We start from the raw sequence: 20,859 nt of genomic DNA on the forward strand, positions 1-20,859 counted from the left end.
TCTTGAAATGAGTACCATAGTCACATCTTGGGAAGTAAACTCCATTATTAGAGACATATTTATTAACTGGACTAATTGTACATAAAAAAAAGTATTCCTGACCTGACATGTACAATAAAAGGACTCTCTTATTTGAGTTGCAGGGCAGTTCTTAGAGAAATCGGAATCTCACTTGTACACCGATCCTACTTCACTTTCAGACAGACAGGAAGCAATCATGAGTTTTCCCTCATTACCATTGCTACAATTCTTTGTCCCATCCCAAGCAGTGTTGTGAAATGGTATAACTATACAGCTTGAAGCAAATGCAACACATTTCAAAATACAAGACTGATATTCCTGGCTCTTGAAAGCATTAAGCACAACTTAATCAAATAACTCCCTTTACTCAAATCAAAAAGATACTAGTTCAGTTTAGTTATACAGCAGGGAAATAGGCCCTCTGGGACACTGAGTCCACACCGACCATCGATCACCCATTTGCACTAGTTCTATGTTATCTCACTTTCTCATCCACTCTGATATACATCAGAGGCAATTTTTACAGAGGCCAATTAATCTCCAAACCCACGTGTCTTTGGGGTTTGGGAGGAAACCAGAGCACTCAAGGAAAACCGGCGCAGTCACAGGGAGTACGTGCAAACTCCACAGAGAAGCTTCCGAGGTCAGGATCGATCCTGGGTCTCTGGCGCTGTGAGGCAGCGGCTCTACTAACTGTGTCACCCTCATGGGATGTTTCCTTCAAGAACCATATCATGTTCGGATCTCATGAGGTGGAATTGTCTTTGATTGATTTTTAAACCACTAAAACATTAGGTAAACTATTGTGCTTCGGGTGTCTCGCCATAAGCCTGCACACCCACCGTATGGCCGGCCTGCTCCAGCAGCTGTTTGGTTTCCATCACTGCTCGCTTCATACTGGCTGAGGGGAGCCAGTACCCATCACTTTCATAATAACCGATCCTCAGCGGCTTAGAGCTGGAATACACCTGGAGGGAAACAAACAGGATAAGATTGAAATTTATATGCTGAGTGTAATTACCCCGAGATGGGCAGGGTTTTAAAAATCCCACTGTGAAATAACTTTTGCTGGAATAGGAATCAAGAAATGCGAATCCTGAGGAAGGCATTGATTGGAGAGAAAATGAGGAAACGGCAGCTAGCCGTTTCAAGGTTAACATTTTAGATCAGTTTTGCTGCAGTTTAATAATGTACAATATTTATCAGCTTTCACCCCAAGCTTGCCACTTGGGTCAACAGCCCACAGGTTATGTGTAATAATTTCTGTTGATGTAAATTAGACGGCAGACAACTGGCTCCTGGCAATTGCATCGCTGCATTTTATTGCAGCTGATGACACAACACCGCATCCCCAAATGGACATCAATCTTGGTTAGGCATCCAACATCGCAAACCAGGAATTGTTCTCCTCCTGCTCCAAATTCTCCCCTTGTACTGAGGTGATGCTGGCTGCTCTCCGGTCTTGTCTTAAAACTGACTCTGAAATTTACTGAGCAATATCCCACCTGCTGTTAAAAATGACTAGCTGACTGATACATGCTCATAATTATCTGAGCCATTTCCACAAAGCACCTAAACTCAAAGGCAGGAGTGTGAAAACAGTCTAATAGGCAAAATTACCTTACTGCTGATAGAAGACACAAATGCCCAATAGTTCAATACCAAAGTGTATGGCTCCATGTTTCAGTGTATGATCGGGCAGAAATAAGAATCAATTTGATTTCTAAATGTTTTCCACAAATCTTTCCTCTCCCGAGTCAATTTTTAATTTGTACGCCGTTGCGAACATATGTAGGTGACCCAAAAGCTCTTCTCCAGGTGACCAATGAGGTCGGTTACAGCAAGGCAAATCCAATTTGCTAAACTTTCTGACACTGTTAACTTAAAAAAGTTGACTTTTAAAAGAGTAGAACTGCTGGGATGATTTTAACAGTCAGTAAGACGAGCAAAAAACAGTTGGAAATCGGACATAAAATGCCAGAAACACTCAACAAGTCATCTGTCTAAAGTAAAAGTTAACATTTCAGGTCAATGGCTTTTCATCAGATTGAGGAAAGTTAGCAAATAAGCTTTAAATTGCAGAGAAGGGGGAAGAGTTGGGGAGACCAAAGAGATGATCTATCCATTCAATCACAGACATTGTGATCTCCAGTTCAAAGTATTTTCCCTGAAAATTTAGGGATGGAAGATGGAAGAATTTATTTTCAGTGAATCACAACCGCAAAATAGAGCTGGTACTCATCGCAAATTCATTAAGCACAAGGCGTAGATGCAAACTCCTTTCAGCTCTGAAATCCAACAAAATCAATGCAATGAAAATCCTTTCTGCCCCCTTTCTCACATCATCACCCTTTACAAATACGCTTCCTGCAAATATTGACAAAGTAATTGAAAGGAGGTTGGGTTTGTATCCAATCAATTCCTTTTAACTGCCCTTACATGACAGCACTAAACAATCTGTACTTTGGCCCTAATTGGTAAACACACTCACTATTTATTTTAATTTAGAGATAGAACGTGGAAACAGGCCCTTCGGCCCACCGACTCCACGCCGACCAGCAATCCCTGGACACTACACTATCCTATGCACTAAGGACAATTTGCAATCTTTACCGAAGCCAATTAACCTACAAACCTGTATGTATTTGGAGTGTCAGAGTACCCGGGGTAAACCCACACGGTCATGGGGAGAAGATACAAACTCCACACAGACAGCACCCATAGTCAGGATCGAACCTGGGTCCCTGGCGCTGTAAGACAGCACCTCTAATGCTGCGCCACTGTGCTGCCCCTCTGGATACACAAGGAAGGCCAAGAGTGAGAAACAATTGGAGATACACCACAAAGTACTTTGGCTAAGTGCGTGAAGAAAATGTAATCAGCGAAGAAAATTTAAAAGGAATGTTTAAATGGCAAAAAAAAAAATTGGAGTGGAAACATATACAAGAAATTAAGACAGCATTCTTGACTTTCTACACAGGAAAGCTGGAAGCAATGGAGCACAGTAGTTATGTTACTGGATCAGAATCAAGACATAAGCTTGGTCGGCTGAGTTTGAATTCCATCATTTTAAAAATGTCATGAGAAGTACTAATCCAAGCTCCAAATAAATATCACCAAGTGCATAATTTTCCTGTTTGACAATAGATGCAGGAGAAGGCCATTCGGCCCTTTGAGCCAGCACCACCAATCAATGTGATCATGGCTGATCATTCTCAATCAGTACCCTATTCCTGCTTTCACCCCACACCCCCTGACTCCGCTATCCTTAAGAGCTCTATCCAGCTCTCTCTTGAAAGCATTCAGAGAATTGGCCTCCACTGCCTTCTGTGGCAGAGAATTCCACAGATTTACAACTCTCTGACTGAAAAAGTTTTTCCTTATCTCCGTTCTAAATGGCCTACCCCTTATTCTTAGACAGTGGCCCCTGGTTCTGGACTCCCCCAACATTGGGAACATGTTTCCTGCCTCTAATATGTCCAACCCCTTGATAATCTTACATGTTTCAATAAGATCCCCTCTCATCCTTCTAAATTCCAGTGTATACAAGCCTAGTCGCTCCAGTCTTTCAACATATGACAGTCCCGCCATTCCGGGAATTAACCTAGTAAACCTACACTGCACGCCCTCAATAGCAAGGATATCCTTCCTCAAATTTGGAGACTAAAACTGCACAGTACTCCAGGTGCGGTCTCACTAGGGCCCTGTACAACTGCAGAAGGACCTCGTTACTCCTATACTCAACTCCTCTTGTTATGAAGGCCACCATTCCATTGGCTTTCTTCACTGCCTGCTGTACCTGCATGCTTCCTTTCAGTGACTGATGCACTAGGACACCCAGATCTCGTTGTACGTCCCCTTTTCCTAACTTGACACCATTGAGATAATAATCTGCCTTCCTATTCTTACCACCAAAGTGGATAACCTCACACTTATCCACATTAAACTGCATCTGCCATGCATCCGCCCACTCACACAACCCGTCCAAGTCACCCTGCAACCTCATAGCATCTTCCTCACAGTTCACACTGCCACCCAGCATTGTGTCATCTTTGGGACCACAGTTGCCTTGTATCCAAGTTTGATTTTATAGAATGAATGGCAGAAAACATTTCAAATATGGTACTTCTCAAGGTAAACAACTTTGTGTAATTACTGAGGATGAAGAAGCTTTGGAAATCAAATAGGAGAAACCACACTTTACCTCATCGTTGAAGGGAATTGGTGGCACTGTGGGATCCAAATGAAACAAGTCTTCACATAACAAGGCTTTCATGCAAAGGGCCAAGCTGTCCACATCTCTGGCCAGTGGGCCAATGCTTGCTGTGACTAGGAGAAATAAAAATTGCATCACTCAAAACATCTCCTGCAAATGTTGCATATAGGTGGACCCAAACTGTAGAGCCAGCTAATCATTTCCTAAAACTGCATAGGACAAGTGTTTTAGAACAAGTTCTGTCATTCAACATCTCGGAAGAACAACCTCCTCCACCTTTCTCTGTCACTCCCTTCCCACACCATTACGTGTCTCCCATGGCCCTGCCATTCCCCGTGTCTCTCCACAGATGCCCATTCAGCTTATTGTGTCTAAGCTGTCTCCATACTAAGCAAATTCCAAAATGAGTGGCCATTCCTGCCCTAGCTTTGCATCTATCCCAAAATATTCCCACTGGTCTGCTTTTACCAATAGCCTTGAATCCCAGACTAATTCCATTGTACATCTGTGCTAACCTTTCCCTTATACTTTTTTTTAAAGCATTTTGGCAATTGGTGCTGTGTTTTGGGGGGATTTAATCGAGAGGTTTTGAAGCCACCGAGGCTCTTGTATACAATTTTAGAAATGGCATTGCAAGTGTGCATGTAATATAAATCAATAGTTCCAATGTTAAGTAGCATCAATATCTTAAATCCACAGTATAATGAACAATTGGGAAGATTACATTATTTTGGTAGTAATTCCTTTTTTTGACGGGTAGATTTGTTGAAAGGAGTTATTTCGGAAAAAAATATTTACCACCGAACACAAGCATATGCAAGGTAGAAAACCTTCTAATTTTGGTAATAAAGTGTGTAACTAAAACAAGAATCAATTATCAAGCAAAACTGTCAACTCCGACAGTATAAAAACATTCAGGCAGCAAACAGGTTTGGTACTAAGGGATAGCAAGATCTGTGTGTGTCTGCGTGTTTACATGTTTGCGTGTTTGTGTGTGTTTGTTGCTGGGCAAGTGGGAGTTGCAATGTCATGCTCAAATCATACTCTCCTTAAATTAATATTCTTGCTTAGGGGAAACAAAATTGCTGATACTCACTTGCTTTCTGTCCAGGCACCGATACTCTGAATCCATTGGGGCTGCATAACATATTGACCAAAATGTTACCAAAAGAACCACATTCTGCTTCACAACCATTAGACTTCCTTTCAGTTGGATTGTAACAAAGTTGCAAATTAATTTCAAAGCAAATGTGTTTTGTAAAAATCTTATATTATTTGAAATAGTAAATCTAAATAATCATTAGCAGATAGCTGCATTCTGCTGAGTTAAGAAAACTCCATAAACCTAATATATGTAGGAAAATAACTGCAGATGCTGGTACAAATCGAAGGTATCACAAAATGCTGGAGTAACTCAGTGGGTCAGGCAGCATCTCAGGAGAGAAGGAATGGGTGACCTTTCAGGTCGAGACCCTTCTTCAGACTGATGCGAGGTGGGCGGGACACAGAAAGGATATTGGTGGAGACAGGAAGACAGTGGGAGAACTGGGAAGGGGGAGGGGAAGAGAGGGACAGAGGAGCTATCTAAAGTTAGAGGTCAATATTCATATCGCTGGGCTGTAAGCTGCCCAAGCGAAATATGAGATGCTGTTCCTCCAATTTGTCGTGGGCCTCACTATGACACTGGAGGAGGCCCATGACAGAAAGGTCACATTGGGAGTGGGAGGGGGAGTTGAAGTTTTCAGCCACTGGGAGATCAGGTTGGTTAATATATGTAAGCAACAATTTGTCCAGCCACATTGCAAGAATGCTGTGTTTGAAAAATAATCTGTAAAATATATAAACTTCCCATTCTTCCACATTGGAAAAACAATTCCTACATTACCACCTCTGATTTTTAAAAAAATGGTAGATCTAAAGACAACACTTCTTTTAAAACAGTGAATGCAGCAAATATAAAAACAGGTAAGCAAATTTTAAAAAGAGGTCACAGAGTGCTGGAGTAACTCAGGGGGTCAGGCAGCATCTCTAGAACTTGAATAGGTGAAGTTTCGGGTCATGGACCTGTCTGATCATTTGAGTCCTTTTTTGTAAACCAGCATCTGCAGCTTCTTGTTTCTACTTTCTAAATTAAAAGAGAGCCTCTCTCCACCTATAGCCACATAGAATAGATGGAAAGAAGCACAAAAGGCAGTGCATTGGGGCTCCAATACATTCCACCCTAGACTGATGACTGTGCGATCTTACACTGCACTATGCACAAACTCTGTTATTTTTCAGCTAAAAAGTACCAAGTGTAGAGGTACTTCCTATGGGGGAGAAAAATATCATGCAGTATCAATTCATACTGTTCTTGCACTTCTTGCTATTTGCCTGCAGATCAGAACAGTAGTTCATAAGGTAGAGCTGAACACTGGGATTAAGTCAAGGAACAAAATCCTTGAATAGATTTGAAGGGAAAAAAAATGTGTGGCAAACTTCTTATTCACCATTACTTTTATCAGAGAAACATAATGGCTGAAGTTAAATAACTCACGCCCACTTGTAATAGACCACCGTCACAGCGTGTCTTCTTAGTCCATTTTAAGTATTTTAAGTATATTGATACTGATATTAATATTGAAGGAAAGCTAGATCAGCCATGATTGAATGGTGGAATAGACTTGATGGGCCAAATGGCCTAATTCTGCTCCTATCACTTATGAATGTGGTGCCTTGTGAGAAGATTAACTGCCTAACTAACTCTCCTCATCTTTTTACTTATTAATCCAATGTGCATATCATTAACAAAGGCCGACATTTATTGTTCAATCTTAACCATCCCAGAATTGAGGAGCAGTTAACAGTTAAGCACATTGCTGGGTGTGGAGTCTCACACACAGTCCAGGCCAGGAAGGACAGATGATTTTTTAATGTTGAAGGATATTAGTGAACCAGATGGGGTTTCCTTACAATCCAGTACAGATGCTCCCCGCCTTACGATGCTTCGACTTATGATATTTCGACTTTTCGATGGTGCAAACGGCAGCAACCCGTAGCAAGCCACATCTCGCTTCCGGCCACGTGAGTGGGTATATTAAATGCATTTTGACTAAAGATATTTTCGGTTTCCGATGGGTTTCTCAGAACGTAACCCCATCGTAAGTTGAGGAGCAGCTGTAGTAGTTGTACTATAGAAAAGGAAACCAATAGAATTGTCTTATTTCTCTTTTTCTTCAAGGACAGATGTCACTTTCCAAATGAGCAACTTTATACGAAAGAATAAAGGGGTGTTATTGAAGGAGTAGAAAAGCAACGGTTATGGTTTATCCACAGAAAGCCATCCAAGACCATGAAGTCAAACGATAACATGCTTCAAACATTAAGAAATTTCAAGCTCCCTCTGTTGACAGCAGTGTGAGGAAACCATTGAACCCAATGCAAAATGAAAATGTTTGTTTTATCAAAGCAAAAACCATTCTATGTTGTTTTACCTTAGTCGTTTGCTAGTTGCTTTGAAGCCACAGATTCCACAGAATGAAGCTGGTACCCGGATGCTGCCGCCAATATCACTTCCAATGCCAAGTATGGAGCCTCCTGCTGCAATCAGGGATGCCTCACCACCAGATGACCCTCCGGATGTCCGCTTGGTGTTGTGTGGGTTGACTGTCTGCCCAAAAATGGGATTACAGCACTCGTAGCTTTGGCAAAGAACAAATCATTATCACAAGGTGTTCAATATTTGCCTGAACTTGCCCCACTTTGCTCTTTCATATCATTCCTCCACAAATGGTCCTTCCTAGGTTGTGCTAAAGTTATTTAATGAACAGAAGGAGAACAGGGTGGCATGGTGGCACAGCGGTAGAGTTGCTGCCTTACTGCGCAAGATACACAGGTTCGATCCTGACGACAGGTGCTGTCCGTACGGAATTGTACGTTCCCTCCGTGACCACGTAGGTTTTCTCCCACACTCCAAAGACATACAGGTTTATAGGTTAATTAGCTTCGGTAAAAGATTGTAAATTGTCCCTAGGATTTAGGATAGTACTAGTGCACGGGGATCGCTGGTCGGCACAGACTCAATGGGCCAAAGGGCCTGTTTTCGCGCTGTAAACTAAAAAAGATAGGAAGGTTCAATTTCTGAGCACTTGTTCCGTCAATAAAAACACACGATCTTCTGATTGCCTCTTAACGCAGTGGTTAAGATTCAGGTACTTGTAATGTGGAGGGATACATTTGCATTTAAAATAATGCATTAAGAACAGGTTGGGCAATGACAAAAGGGAGAAAATTGAGGGAAGAGGAGTTAAGAGATAAGAGATCGAGAATCAAAAGTCAAGAGTTTTTTATTGTCATATATACCAAAACAGAACAATTAACTCCTTACTTGCTGCAGCACAACATGTTTGTAAACACAGTACTCAATAGAATATATAATAAACAAACATAAACAAAAACATTTCAATAAATAATTTTTAAAACCCAAATTGTAGCGGGGAACAAAAAGTCTGAAGTCGCTAGTGCAATCAAGGCAGTTTGTAGTTCAGAATTAATTGGAGTTTGTAGCGTTCAATAGCCTGATGATGGTTGGGAAGAAGCTGAGCTAACAAAGATCTCTAAACTCTGCCTTAGTCAAACCATTCAAGCTTACAGAGATTATGAGGATGATGTAAATTTCATAAGAATTTACACGTGAAATTTGTGAAAATGAAGTCATGATGCCAATCGTTTGGACTGGTTAGGCGGGATTTGGAGTACTGCATGCAGTTCTAGTTGCACCATTACAGGAACTGTGTGGAGGGTGCGGAACAGGACGCTGTCTGGATTGGATGGTTTCAGCTAGAGGGAGAGGTTGCAGAGACTTGGATTGTTTTCTCTGGAATGTCGGATGTTGAGGTAAGATTTTATAGAAGTATATAAAATTATGAGAGGCATGGATAAGGTAGATCGTCAGAACCTTTCTCAGGGTGGAAATGTCCAACACTAGAAGACATAGCTCTAAGTCAAGAGGACGGAAGTTTAAAGGAGATTTTTTAGATTTTTTTTTTAAATCTAAAAAAAAAAAAAAATCTAAAAAATGTCCAGGGCAAGTTTTGTTTAACACAGAGTGTAGTGGAGGCCTGGAACACTTTGCCAGGGGTGGTGGTGGAAGCAGATACGATAGTGGCTTTTAAGAGGTGCTCAGAAAGGCACATGGAAGTAGAGGGAATAGAGGATATGGATCGTGTACAGGCAGATGAGATCAGTTTAACTAGATATCATGTTCAGCACAAACATTGTGGGCCGACGGGCCCATTCCTGTGCTGTACTGTTCTATGTTAAGATAGGCCTGAGTAGGAATCATCACTCCACTGGCTCCTATTATTCCAGAATATTCCATCCAAGTATTCAGCTGTATGAATACATATAATCAGGCGAACTGAGAAAAAATAATTATTAATCCAGTTCATTCAGAGCATCCTTTGAATTGCATCAAAAACAATTAACTGTAAAAAGACCTTCATCTATTAGCCATCATCAGCCAGGAGGCAGTACACTTATTACCTTAGCAAGGACTGAGGGACATTAGTTTTCACAAAAGGAACAGCTCCTTGCTTCTTCAGCACTTGGACGATGACACTGTCTTTAGTGGCTGGCTGGTTCAAAAATGTTCTAAGTCCACAAGTTGAATCATGGCCCTGTGTTTAAACAAAAAAAAAAGAGACATTTTTTTTTCCTATTGTACTTGCACTACAGTATAAAAGAGAGGATAGTAGGTGAGAAGGGATGGGAAGCTGCCGAGTATAATCTCAGTCAACAAGAGAAGATAGAAATTAAAACGGCAGGGACTCTGCACATCATGCAATCAAAAGGCAAAATCTCTGCAGTGCTGTTCCCAAAAATCCACAAGAAACCTTTCTACATTTTCTCTAATTAAAAGTAGAAAATGCCAAAAAATGATGTTTACCAGGGTGGACAGAATTTGTGTATGGAGAAAGAGAGTCAACCTTTTAGATAATTTGCCTGAAATGTGAACTTTGTTTCGCTCTTCGAATATTGCAACTAGCAATCACTATTTGTGGCCCCAGGGCTATTACTGTATTGCTTATATACATCTGAAAGCTCTTCAATGTGGCAACATCATGTCCACAAGAATTATGCAACAGGTTATGAATTAGTAGTAGAGGCAAGCTAATTTCCCCAGCAGAAACAAATGCCCAATTTCAATAGCCATCCATTTTTACTACTCTACATATTGTACACTTGCTTTAATTCTTTCATTTCATCAAATATTCACCCTAAAACTATCCACAATTAAACTAACAGAATATATATATATATAATCCAGTCGTTAATAAACACAAAACATTTTATTATTACTGTGAAAAATGCTTTAAAAATGTATAAGAGACTTTGCTTAAAGTCAGACCATCTGTAACCCAGACCTGTCTGCTAGACACAACTATTGGAATATAAGCTATAAAACAATGCTTGCCTCAATCCATTGTGCAACCTGTATTTTGCATTTTGAGACTTTGATGTGCTCTCACAGTGCAATTTGGGAAGCATGGTCACTTCATTTAATCAAAGTTTTGGTAGAAGATCACCAATTTCTCCATGCCCCACAGTCATGCAAGTATTTTTTACAAGCATATCCTTTTGCTGGCAGTTTGCAGCTACACATTTTTGAGGGCTGCATTTAGACTCATTCAAAGGAGTATTACAAGAACCATGAACTTCCAGCCATTAACATTTCTATATATCCTTCAATCTGTTGGAAATAATGTTTGAATATGATCACCAATGCATCCACTATTTCTAGGCCATTGCCTTTAGGACTCTGGAATGCAGACTATCAAGCCCATCAGTCCCTGGGAGGCTAAATCCTCCATTATGAGGACAGACACAAAGTATTTGTTCAATTGTTTTGACAATCCCCACTTTTTCTCCATTATAAAAGTTCCCCTGACTCTGACTCCAAGAGACCGAAATTGGTCTTCATCAATCTTTTTCTCTTCGCATATCTAAATAGGCTTTTTTTTAACTCTCTGTTTACGTCATTTGCAATTTAAATCTCATTTTCCATTCTCCCTTCCCCCAACACCTTTTATTTTAAGCCTAGGTCTTTATTTGTTACATTCTAAATTACTTAATACAATGTACAGTGTTTCCCTTCATTGTGTCTGATGTACAGGGATAAAAACAAACGTAATGGCCACATTGCTCTCAGCATGACATGCAAGTGAAGAGAAAGATAAGAGAATAGTGTGGCTGGTCAGATGATGCAGAAGGGAAAGCTTTACATTCATAGAGCTGTGTGACCTGTTCCGGGGAAGGCGGGTCCCACGTCCACTGATATCGAAGAGCCAGGAGCTACAGACTTAATGCTGGATGGGTTTAGACCGGATAACTCTTTTACAACTGCACAGGCAATGGACTCAATGGAAAATAGACACAAAATGCTGGAGTAACTCAGCAAGATAAGCAGCATCTCTGGAGAGAAGGGGTGACGTTTCGGGTCGACACCCTTCGTCAGACTCAATGGACTCAATAGCCTCGATTTGTCATAAATTTACTGTGATTCATTCGCCAACATTTTTCTCTTATCATTCTTGCAGCAAACATTCGGTGTCAGGTATCTTGGCTCACTGGTGAATCTATACCTTGCAGTCAATGCTGTCCTTAATGCTGATGGGGATCCCATAAAGAAGTCCCTTCGAATTCTCCTTGGAACTCTGAAGTTGGTTTTGACATTCAGGAAGAAAATCCGTGAGGCAGTTCAGCTCTTTGTTTACTTCCAAGGCCTCAAAAGAATAAAAGTAGAAATTTAGAGTGAAGAACTTACATAGGAATTAAAAAAAACATATAAGCAAAACGTGTAGATTTTATCATGAGATTCAAACTTTGAAATAAACTGTTTGCAAGGATTCTACAGACTACAGAGCGTTTGTCGGCACTAGCCTATATTTGCTGAAGTTTAGAAGAATGAGGGGGGATCTCATTGAAACGTACAGAATAATGAAATGGATGGAGTGGATGTGGAGAGGATGGTTCCACTAGTGGAAGAGTCTAGGACTAGAGGTCATAGCCTCAGAATCAAAGGACGTTCTTTTAGGAAGGAGATGAGGAGGCATTTTGTTTAGTCAGAGGGTGGTGAATCTGTGGAATTCTTTGCCACAGAAGGCAAAGTCAGTGGATATGGTTAAGGCAGAGATAGATATATTCTGGATTACTATGGGTGTCAGAGGTTATGGAGAGAAGGCAGGAGAATGGGGTTAGGTGGGAGAGATAGATCAGCCGTGATTGAATGGCGGAGTAGACATGATGGGCCGAATGGCCTAATTCTATACCTATCTCATGACTATATCACAGTATTAAGATCAATGGCTACAATTCTCAATGGAGCAACATTGTTTGTAGGATTTGTAAATCTGTTACCTTATCAAAAAAAACTTGAATAAAGCAACCCTCCCAATTGTACCTGGGATTTTCAACAATTAACCTGCACTGCAAAATAACCTTCGACACAGAACACTTCTTTTAAAGTCAAATGGAATATTCAGACCCTTTTTTGGGGCTACAGTTGAGGGTGGGTGGGTGGGTGAAAGATTGAACACTTTATCTTATAATCAGATTCATTCCCTCCACTTGATGTCAGGCTTTTCAAGCCCAACACCTCAGTTTGTCATTGTGTTTTCTGCCTGGGGGTTTGTTGGATATCCATCTTGATGCACTTGTGCCCCAATCCAAGAGAAAAGCAACCAATCTCCCCACCATGATCCCACCACTCCCTTTCAAGCACAACACAACCCTACCTCATACCTTATCCATGTAGGCATGCAGTACACTATCAGGAGTGAGAAATCCACTCTGCAACTTTTCATGAAGTTCATGAAGTGACAGGGACAGAATAGCTTCACTGTCTCCAGACCTTTTCTGAAAAAAAGAGGAACTTTTGGTTACTTTTTAAAGAAAAACATCAAAAAACAACGAGATTGCATTTCTTGTGGAGATTCTAAAAAACGTTCTTGGATAGTCAGGCATGCGAGAAAGGTAAAAAAAGAGGAAAAGCCGTGCGTTTGCACGAAGCGTACAATGGGGGTCAAAAAATTGGAAAAAATTTGAAAATTTACACACAAAATTAACAGTTTCAAGTCTCTTTTAGTGCATTTCAAAGTAAAAACAGATATTACAAAATCATGTAAATATGTCACTGTACACTAATAACATTTTGAAGTAAATTTGCACATGAATTGATAATCAGCCCAAAAAAGTGGTAATTGGCTTTTCTGCTGTGTTTTATATTTTAACCCTGTCTTAATTAATTTAGTTATATAATCTTGCACTTAAATTTAATATTTCTGGCACTCTTGGTTCCAGAGCTTTGCTGGATTATCTAGCAAGCCAAAGAATTCGGTTATGGGGATAGATTTGCTGACTCCAGCTGGGCTGGAGTTCCGGAGCCCCGGCCGCAGGTTGCAAATTCAACCCACCGATCGGCCGTTGAAGTCCCGATGAGGTCGAGATTGGCTGCCTTGCCCAGCCTAGGTGCCACATTTTCGGGTAGACTTCCAGGGCACGCGGGGGGGGGGGGGGGGGGGGATTTCTCGTGGAACCCCTAGTGACCTCTAGCGGAACCTAGTGTTCATTATAAGTCTATACATCGGTTTGTTTTTTTAAATCTGATTTCTCCGTTTATTTGGCAAAGTGAAAAACTCGGAAACCATGCAAAAAGCGCGAAAATTTGATTTTTAAAACGTGGAAATCTGCGGAAAATTCACATGCCTGAATAGGATATAGCTAGGATCCGAGCTATAATGAGATTAATTAAGGGAAGTATCCGAGAAGCTTAATCTAAGGTTAATTTATGGAAGGAGAGCATGGACCTGTGGAATGTTCATCCTTTATAACATGGGAAATAATGGATAGTCCAGTGTCCACAGCAGCCATAAATGCACGAACTATATCCAACTGCAGCCAGTACCGAGCACTCTATGGAGAGGAAACTGCAGATGGATTCAATGTGGGGCATATGCAGTGCTGAGATTGTACATAGATAATATGTATAGTGAGGTGGTGACACTGCAGGTAAAGGCCATGCACGCAGGAAGGATAGGAATTGGTGACTGTCTGGCAGATAGAGGAAGGCAAGCGGTGCAAGAATCTTCTCTGGCCATTCCATCTCTCCTACAAATGTACTGCTTTGGATGCTAGTCAATAGTCAATTTATTTGTCACAGACACATAAATGTGCAGTGAAATGAAAAATTACCCGCAGTTCAACAATAAGACCAATAAAAATAAGCAATAACACATACAATCATAACCAACTTAAAACAAAAGAAACATCCATCACAGTGAGTCTCCTCCAGTCACCTCCTCACTGTGATGCAAGGCCAGAATGTCTTTTTCTCTTCCCCTGCCGTCTTCTCTGAAGAGAAGGAATCGGACAAAATAGGACAGAAATGACCTGGATCTGCTTCAATTTGCCTATCGCCACAATAGATCAAGAGCAGATACTAGCTCGCTGGCTCTCCACCCTGCTCTTGACCTTCTGGACATCAGAGTCACATAGACAGGCTGCTTTTCAGTGACTATAGCTATTATACCTCTCAAACATCACCAAGCTCCAAGACCTGGGCCTCTATCGGCCTTTTCGATTACAATCTTGACTTCCTCAATGGCAGGCCTCAAATATCTCCCCCTCACTGATCATCAATGCAAGTGCACCTTGAAGCTGCATGCTTAGCCCCCTGCTCTGCTCTCTATACGCCTAAGACGTTGCGGCCAAGCACAGCTCCAATGCCATTTATAATTTCGCTGACACCACTGTGGTTGACGGAATGACGGGTGCTAATGGGTTAACACAGAGGAGAGATGGAACTCCTGGTTGAATGGTGTCGCAAGAACGACCTCGCGCTCAAAGTCAATGAGACCAAAGAACTAATCATGAACTCAAAAAGGGATGGTTAGGAGACCACGTGCCAGTTTGCATTTGCGGGTTGGTGAAGCAAGAGTTGGCAGCTGCAAATACCTGGGCGCTAACAGTCAGATGTTTGGATAACACGCAAAACAAAACTTTTCATTGAACCTTGGTACTTGTGACAATAATAAACCTAAACCTAAATGTGAGTATATCCTATCCCAAAGAATCTTCTCAAATAGTTTCCTGAACAATTAACAAGAAGCTCACCAGCCTGTAAATTCTGAGATTATCTCTACTTTCCTCTTTGCACTAACCCCGGTCATTATGAAGTGCTTTGAGAAGCTGGTCCAGCAGCACATCAAAGCCAGCCTCTCAGCCACTATCGACCCACACCAATTCGCTTACAGATCAAACAGGTCTACAGAGGACGCCATTACTACTGCCCTACACACCGCACTGACCCATCTTGAGTGGCAGGGCAGTTACGTGAGGATGCTCTTCATAGATTTTGGTCAGCATTTAACACGGTCATCACGGACAGACTGATTTCTAAACTAACTGCTTTAGGACTCTCCCAATCTATCTGTAACTGGATTAAGGACTTCCTGACCAATCGGCCCCAGATGGTCAGATTAGGCCCTCACACATCCTCCACTCTCACAATCAGCACCGGTTGCCCACAAGGATGCGTGTTGAGCCCCCTTCTATATGCCCTCTACACCCATGACTGCACCCCCACTCATCCTACCAACACCATCATCAAGTTTGCGGATGACACGACTGTGGTTGGACTCGTCTCAGGAGATGACGAGACAGCCTACCGAGATGAAGTCCAAAAACTGATAGGATGGTGTGCGGAAAACAATCTGGCTCTGAATCCTTCCAAGACAAAAGAACTTATAATAGACTTCCGAAGACACAATACGGGCTACACATCACTGCATATCAGCGGGGTTTGTGTGGAAAGGGTCCCTGCCTTCAAGTTCCTGGGCACGCATATTGCTGAGGATCTCTCCTGGACCACAAACACCATAGCGGCAATCAAAAAGGCACAGCAGCGGCTCTACTTTCTGAGGATCCTCAGGAAGAACAACCTGCAAGAGCAGCTGCTAGTGACTTTCTACCGTTGCACCATCGAGAGTGTGCTGACGTACTGTATTTCTATGTGGTACACCAGCAGCTCAGAGGCAGACAAGAAAGCCCTTCAGAGGGTCATCAACTCTGCAAAGAAAATCATTGGTTGCCCACTACCCTCTCTAGAGGAACTTTACTCCGTCCACTGCCTCAGCAGAGCAGCCAACATCCTGAGGGATCCTTCCCACCCTGGTCATCAGCTGCTCCAACTGCTGCCCTCTGGTAGACAGTTCAGGTCCATTACATCACAGACTAATAGACTCAAGAACAGCTTCTGCCCCAGCGTCATACGTGAGCTGAACACTGCCAGACACTCGCATAAAACTAAATGGAAGGAACGGAACTGATCAGAACACTGTCAGTTACTTGTCAGAAAACATAAGCCTCAATTTAATACATGTTTACATCCTACTGCACTTATATTGCTGAACATCTGCTAAACTTATTACATGTTATACCCGACCGCACCTTATATTTAATTACATTATTTCTTTTATTTTTTTTAAAAAACAGCACTACCGATGCATTTGCAATGTTAGCTCTCATTGCTGTGCAATTACTTGCTGTCTTGATTGCACTGTACACTGCCTTGACCGTATTGTGATTGTTTTGTCTATATTGTATTAGAGGTCAGTTTGTTTAATTCAGTAGATTAGGTTTAGCTTGTTATGGATAAAGGTTTATCCTTTGTACTGTCTGCTGTGTGTGATTGCATCATCTGGACTGCTTTAATTTCACTGTACTTTGTGTAGTGACAATAAAGGTTTTTTACATTTTTACATTAACATTTACAAATAAAGGAACAATATTGACTATTCTCCAGCACCCCCACCTGAGACCTCACCTGGAGCTAGAGTGGATACCACGGTCTTTGTCAAGGCCCCTGCACTCTTTTCTCTGGATAGTCTGGATAGATCCCTTCATACCCTGGGGATTTATCTACCTTAATATTTTTCAAGAAACACAACAGCAGCACATCTTTGTTCTTAAATTGCCCTTGTGTATTGTTATACCCAACACTTATCTCATTAGATAGATCCGAGATTACAACAAAACTATAGTCGGAACGACACTGAAAGTCTTAAGCGTTTTTTTGTACTTGCTTTATATAGACTTATGAATAAAATGTATTTTGATCAATAAAAAAAACGTATATCCCTTCTTAATAATCCAGGCATGATGCGATTGATCAGACCCAGTAATTTTAAAAACTGTGTGGGAAAGAACTGCAGATGCTGGTTTAAATCGAAGAAAGACATAAAATGCTGGAGTAACTCAGCGGCACAGTCAGACAGACAGGGAATGGGTGACATTTCGGGTCGAGGCCCTTCTTCAAACTCAGTCTGAAGAAGAGTCTCGACCCGAAACGTCACCCATTCCTTCTCTCCGGAGATGCTGTCTGATCCGCTGAGTTACTCCAGCTTTTTGTGTCTGTCTTCGGTTTAAAGCAGCATCTGTAGTTCCTCCCTGCACATTTAGGCAGCCTAACTCTGATTCATCCCGAGTGACATCCAGGGCCAATACAGGGTCGCAAAAGTAGATCTCAAAGAAAATAGACAATAGACAATAGGTGCAGGAGTAGGCCATTCGGCCCTTCGAGCCAGCACCACCATTCAATGTGATCATGGCTGATCATTCTCAATCATAACCTCACACTTATCCACACTAAACTGCATCTGCCATGCATGCGCCCACAAATACAACCTGTCCAAGTCACCCTGCAACCTCAAAAGGGAGGTGCTGTGGACTCGGGGATCTTCATGGAGTCATCCAGCACGGAATCAGACCCTTCGGCCCACCTTGCACCTGCCGTCCAGGATGCAGCATCTGCACCAGTCCCACTTGCCCGCGTTTGGTCCATGTCCCTCCAAACCTTTCCTATCCCCACTGCCATTTTTGTTCAGCGACTGGATGCTGTTAACTGGAGTTTGCCACCTGTCCTGCTGCAAACCCAACACTCTGTGCATTGAATCTCGCCGACCACTACCCCCCCCCCCCCCACCACCCCCCACCACCACCACCATCCCCAGGTTGTTCCAACACTCACCGACTCCTCTAACTGGGACACAGCCCTCGCCATCTCTCCCAGGGCTCTCTCCCTGCGTGATCGAGCTTTCCTGAAGTCCGCCAGGCACCTCCTTCTCTCCAGCCATCTCAGCGCCAGCAGTATCGTGACCGCGCCGCACACGGACCCAACGATCCCTTGGTGAAGCCAGGACGTCTGGAAAAACTCATCCCGCATCCAAGTCATTGCAAGCGCACTCTGCACGCCGCACACCCCCTCTGGGTGAACAGCGGCCCCGCCCAAAGATAATAGAGCGGAACAAGATGGGCCATTCCGTCGAAATCGCCCACTGAAGTACAGCACGGAGCGGAAGGCCCGCCATTTTAGTAAGCAAACCCCAAAGATATCAGAGCATCAAGATTGACCACTCGACTCTGAAAACCGTGGTGGGTCATGGGTAAATTTCAGCGCCATTTTAGTAGGCAAACCCAAAGAGACCAGAGCATCAAGATAGACCACTCGACTCTGAAAACCGTGGTAGTGTAAGAAAATAACTGCGGATGCTGGTACAAATCGAAGGTATTTATTCACAAAATGCTGGAGTAACTCAGCAGGTCAGGCAGCATCTCAGTTCAGTCTGAAGAAGGGTCTCGACCCAAAACGTCGCCCATTCCTTCTCTCCTGACTCCTGAGATGCTGCCTGACCTGCTGAGTTACTCCAGCATTTTGTGACTGAAAACCGTGGTAGGTCATGGGTAAATTTCAGCGCCATTTTAGTAGGCAAACCCAAAGATACCAGAGCACCAAGATAGACCCCTCGACTCTGAAAACCGTGGTAGAAAATTTCAATTGGTGAATTGATTAGTTAAAACCCCTTGACAGCCACTAAAATGACCAATGTTGCCTGACGTGGTACAGAAGTATGAATCCAATTCAAATAGACACAGCGTTGGAGTAAATCACCGGGTCAGGCAGCATCTCTGGAGAAAAAGGGTGATGTTTCAGGTTGGGACCCTTCTTCAGACAAGAGGGGGAAGGTGAAGAGCTGGTATAAATCAGGACCTGATCTTTTCATTGGTTAGCTGATACGCGAAACAGTGCACCCATGCAGGGCCGTCTTAACGCATGGGCCTGATGGGCACTTGCCCGGGGCCCCACGAGCATAGGGGCCCCACGCTGAACTGTGTATGTTAAGTGACTTGCAATAAATAAATACTACTTTAAAAATGTAGGTTTTTTCACAACATTTTCCATCCCTAAGTGCTTCTCACAGCGATCTGTTTCGCAACAATTAGCTCCCTAAGTGCTTTGCTTTTCCATCCCCAAGTGCTTCACACAGCGATCTGTAAGTGCTTTTCGCAACAATGTAGCACCCCAAGTCCATCGCTGTGCTTTTCGGTAAGTGCTTTTCACCGGCACGACAGGGGGGTGGGAGAGAGTAACGGTAGGGGCCCCAGTACACTGCTTTGCCCGGGGGCCCATAATGCTGTAAAATCGGCCCTGCACCCATGTATATCTCGCACACAAAATGATGTAAATCTTACCATGAGTGACAGAAATAAAAAGTGTTATCCTTGTTTATGAAGTTCATTTTTGAATGATGTAAAATTGAAGGGGGTTGGTGCAATATACTGCTTACCCACAAATGTGTTGTTATGAGATATGCACATTTGAAAAATTCATAAATCACAAAAAAACAAGAAGGTGCCTATGTTATTTGACCAATTTATCGGTTGAATTTAAATATGAAATTTTTACAGGTTGTAGGGTAGTGGGTAAGGATCGTGTTAATGCATGTAATTCATTTTTCACAAATATGAGGGTTAGTACTGTATTGCACCGACCCCCTCAATTATATGTTAAATTCAAAACTAAACTATGGTGGTAATGTACATCATTCATGTCTAAAGTTAGCACCTTTGTATCAGTGTAGGTATGTATGCATTACATTTTATTACACTACTAGAGAATGAAAAGAATGAAAAATATCTTGACATGTGTTCATAGTTATTTTATTCACAATGTTAGGATTTCTGGAAATAAGGTTGATGTCACTGATTGCGAATGTGTATGGGTAGGCTCTAATGATTCCTTCTCTCCAGAGATGCTGCCTGCCCCGCTTTTTGTGTCTATCTTCTATATATATAAATATATACATACACACACATACAGATAAAAACAAACAATAATAGTGCAAAAAGACAATCATCTTAGTTTATTTAGGACTCTCAGTCTGATAAAGGTTCTTGAACCTAAACCTCACCCATTCCTTTTCTTCAGAGATGCTGCCAATTATATGTATATTGCACATAACATTTTATAAGGGTATGCAAAAAAACAAGACATTAATGCAAAGCCATAATTAGAAAATAAAAATGTGCCCTAATCAGTTTTATCAAACTAAAACACAATTTTCTGATTCTTCTACTCAATGTCTTGGCTGAGGAAGGCTAACATACAATATGCCTTTGTTTACTGCTCTATGTTACTACTTTCAAGGAGCTATGGACTTGGACAATGTATTTGGTGATCCATGTATCCATTAGCTTGCCATCCTTATCCTTCATCCTTACTGGAATATGCCAGTCCTGAACTCTGA

At 42.0% G+C, this 20,859-nt stretch overlaps 1 protein-coding gene across 4 annotated transcripts in view; it reads right to left on the reverse strand.

The window, feature by feature from the left end:
• The window catches only part of LOC144598332 (vitamin D3 hydroxylase-associated protein-like), a 30,715-nt gene extending 11,999 nt beyond the window's left edge, over positions 1-18,716 (reverse strand). Inside the window, exons 1-8 of one of the 4 annotated variants that reach the window (XM_078408373.1) lie at positions 18,303-18,716; positions 13,019-13,132; positions 11,860-12,000; positions 9,761-9,894; positions 7,711-7,917; positions 5,334-5,440; positions 4,226-4,350; positions 864-989 (exon numbers count right to left, since the gene is read on the reverse strand). In XM_078408373.1, the coding sequence (XP_078264499.1) occupies positions 864-989; positions 4,226-4,350; positions 5,334-5,440; positions 7,711-7,917; positions 9,761-9,894; positions 11,860-12,000; positions 13,019-13,132; positions 18,303-18,506 (1,158 nt within the window). In that variant the 5' untranslated portion in view covers positions 18,507-18,716. The remainder of the gene's footprint in view (positions 1-863; positions 990-4,225; positions 4,351-5,333; positions 5,441-7,710; positions 7,918-9,760; positions 9,895-11,859; positions 12,001-13,018; positions 13,133-18,302) is intronic. The other 3 variants (XM_078408372.1, XM_078408371.1, XM_078408374.1) reach the window with 3 other exon arrangements.
• Positions 18,717-20,859: the final 2,143 nt, after the last annotated feature.

The sequence above is a fragment of the Rhinoraja longicauda genome, chromosome 11 (genome assembly GCF_053455715.1).
Source record: "Rhinoraja longicauda isolate Sanriku21f chromosome 11, sRhiLon1.1, whole genome shotgun sequence".
Lineage (NCBI taxonomy): Eukaryota > Metazoa > Chordata > Chondrichthyes > Rajiformes > Arhynchobatidae > Rhinoraja > Rhinoraja longicauda.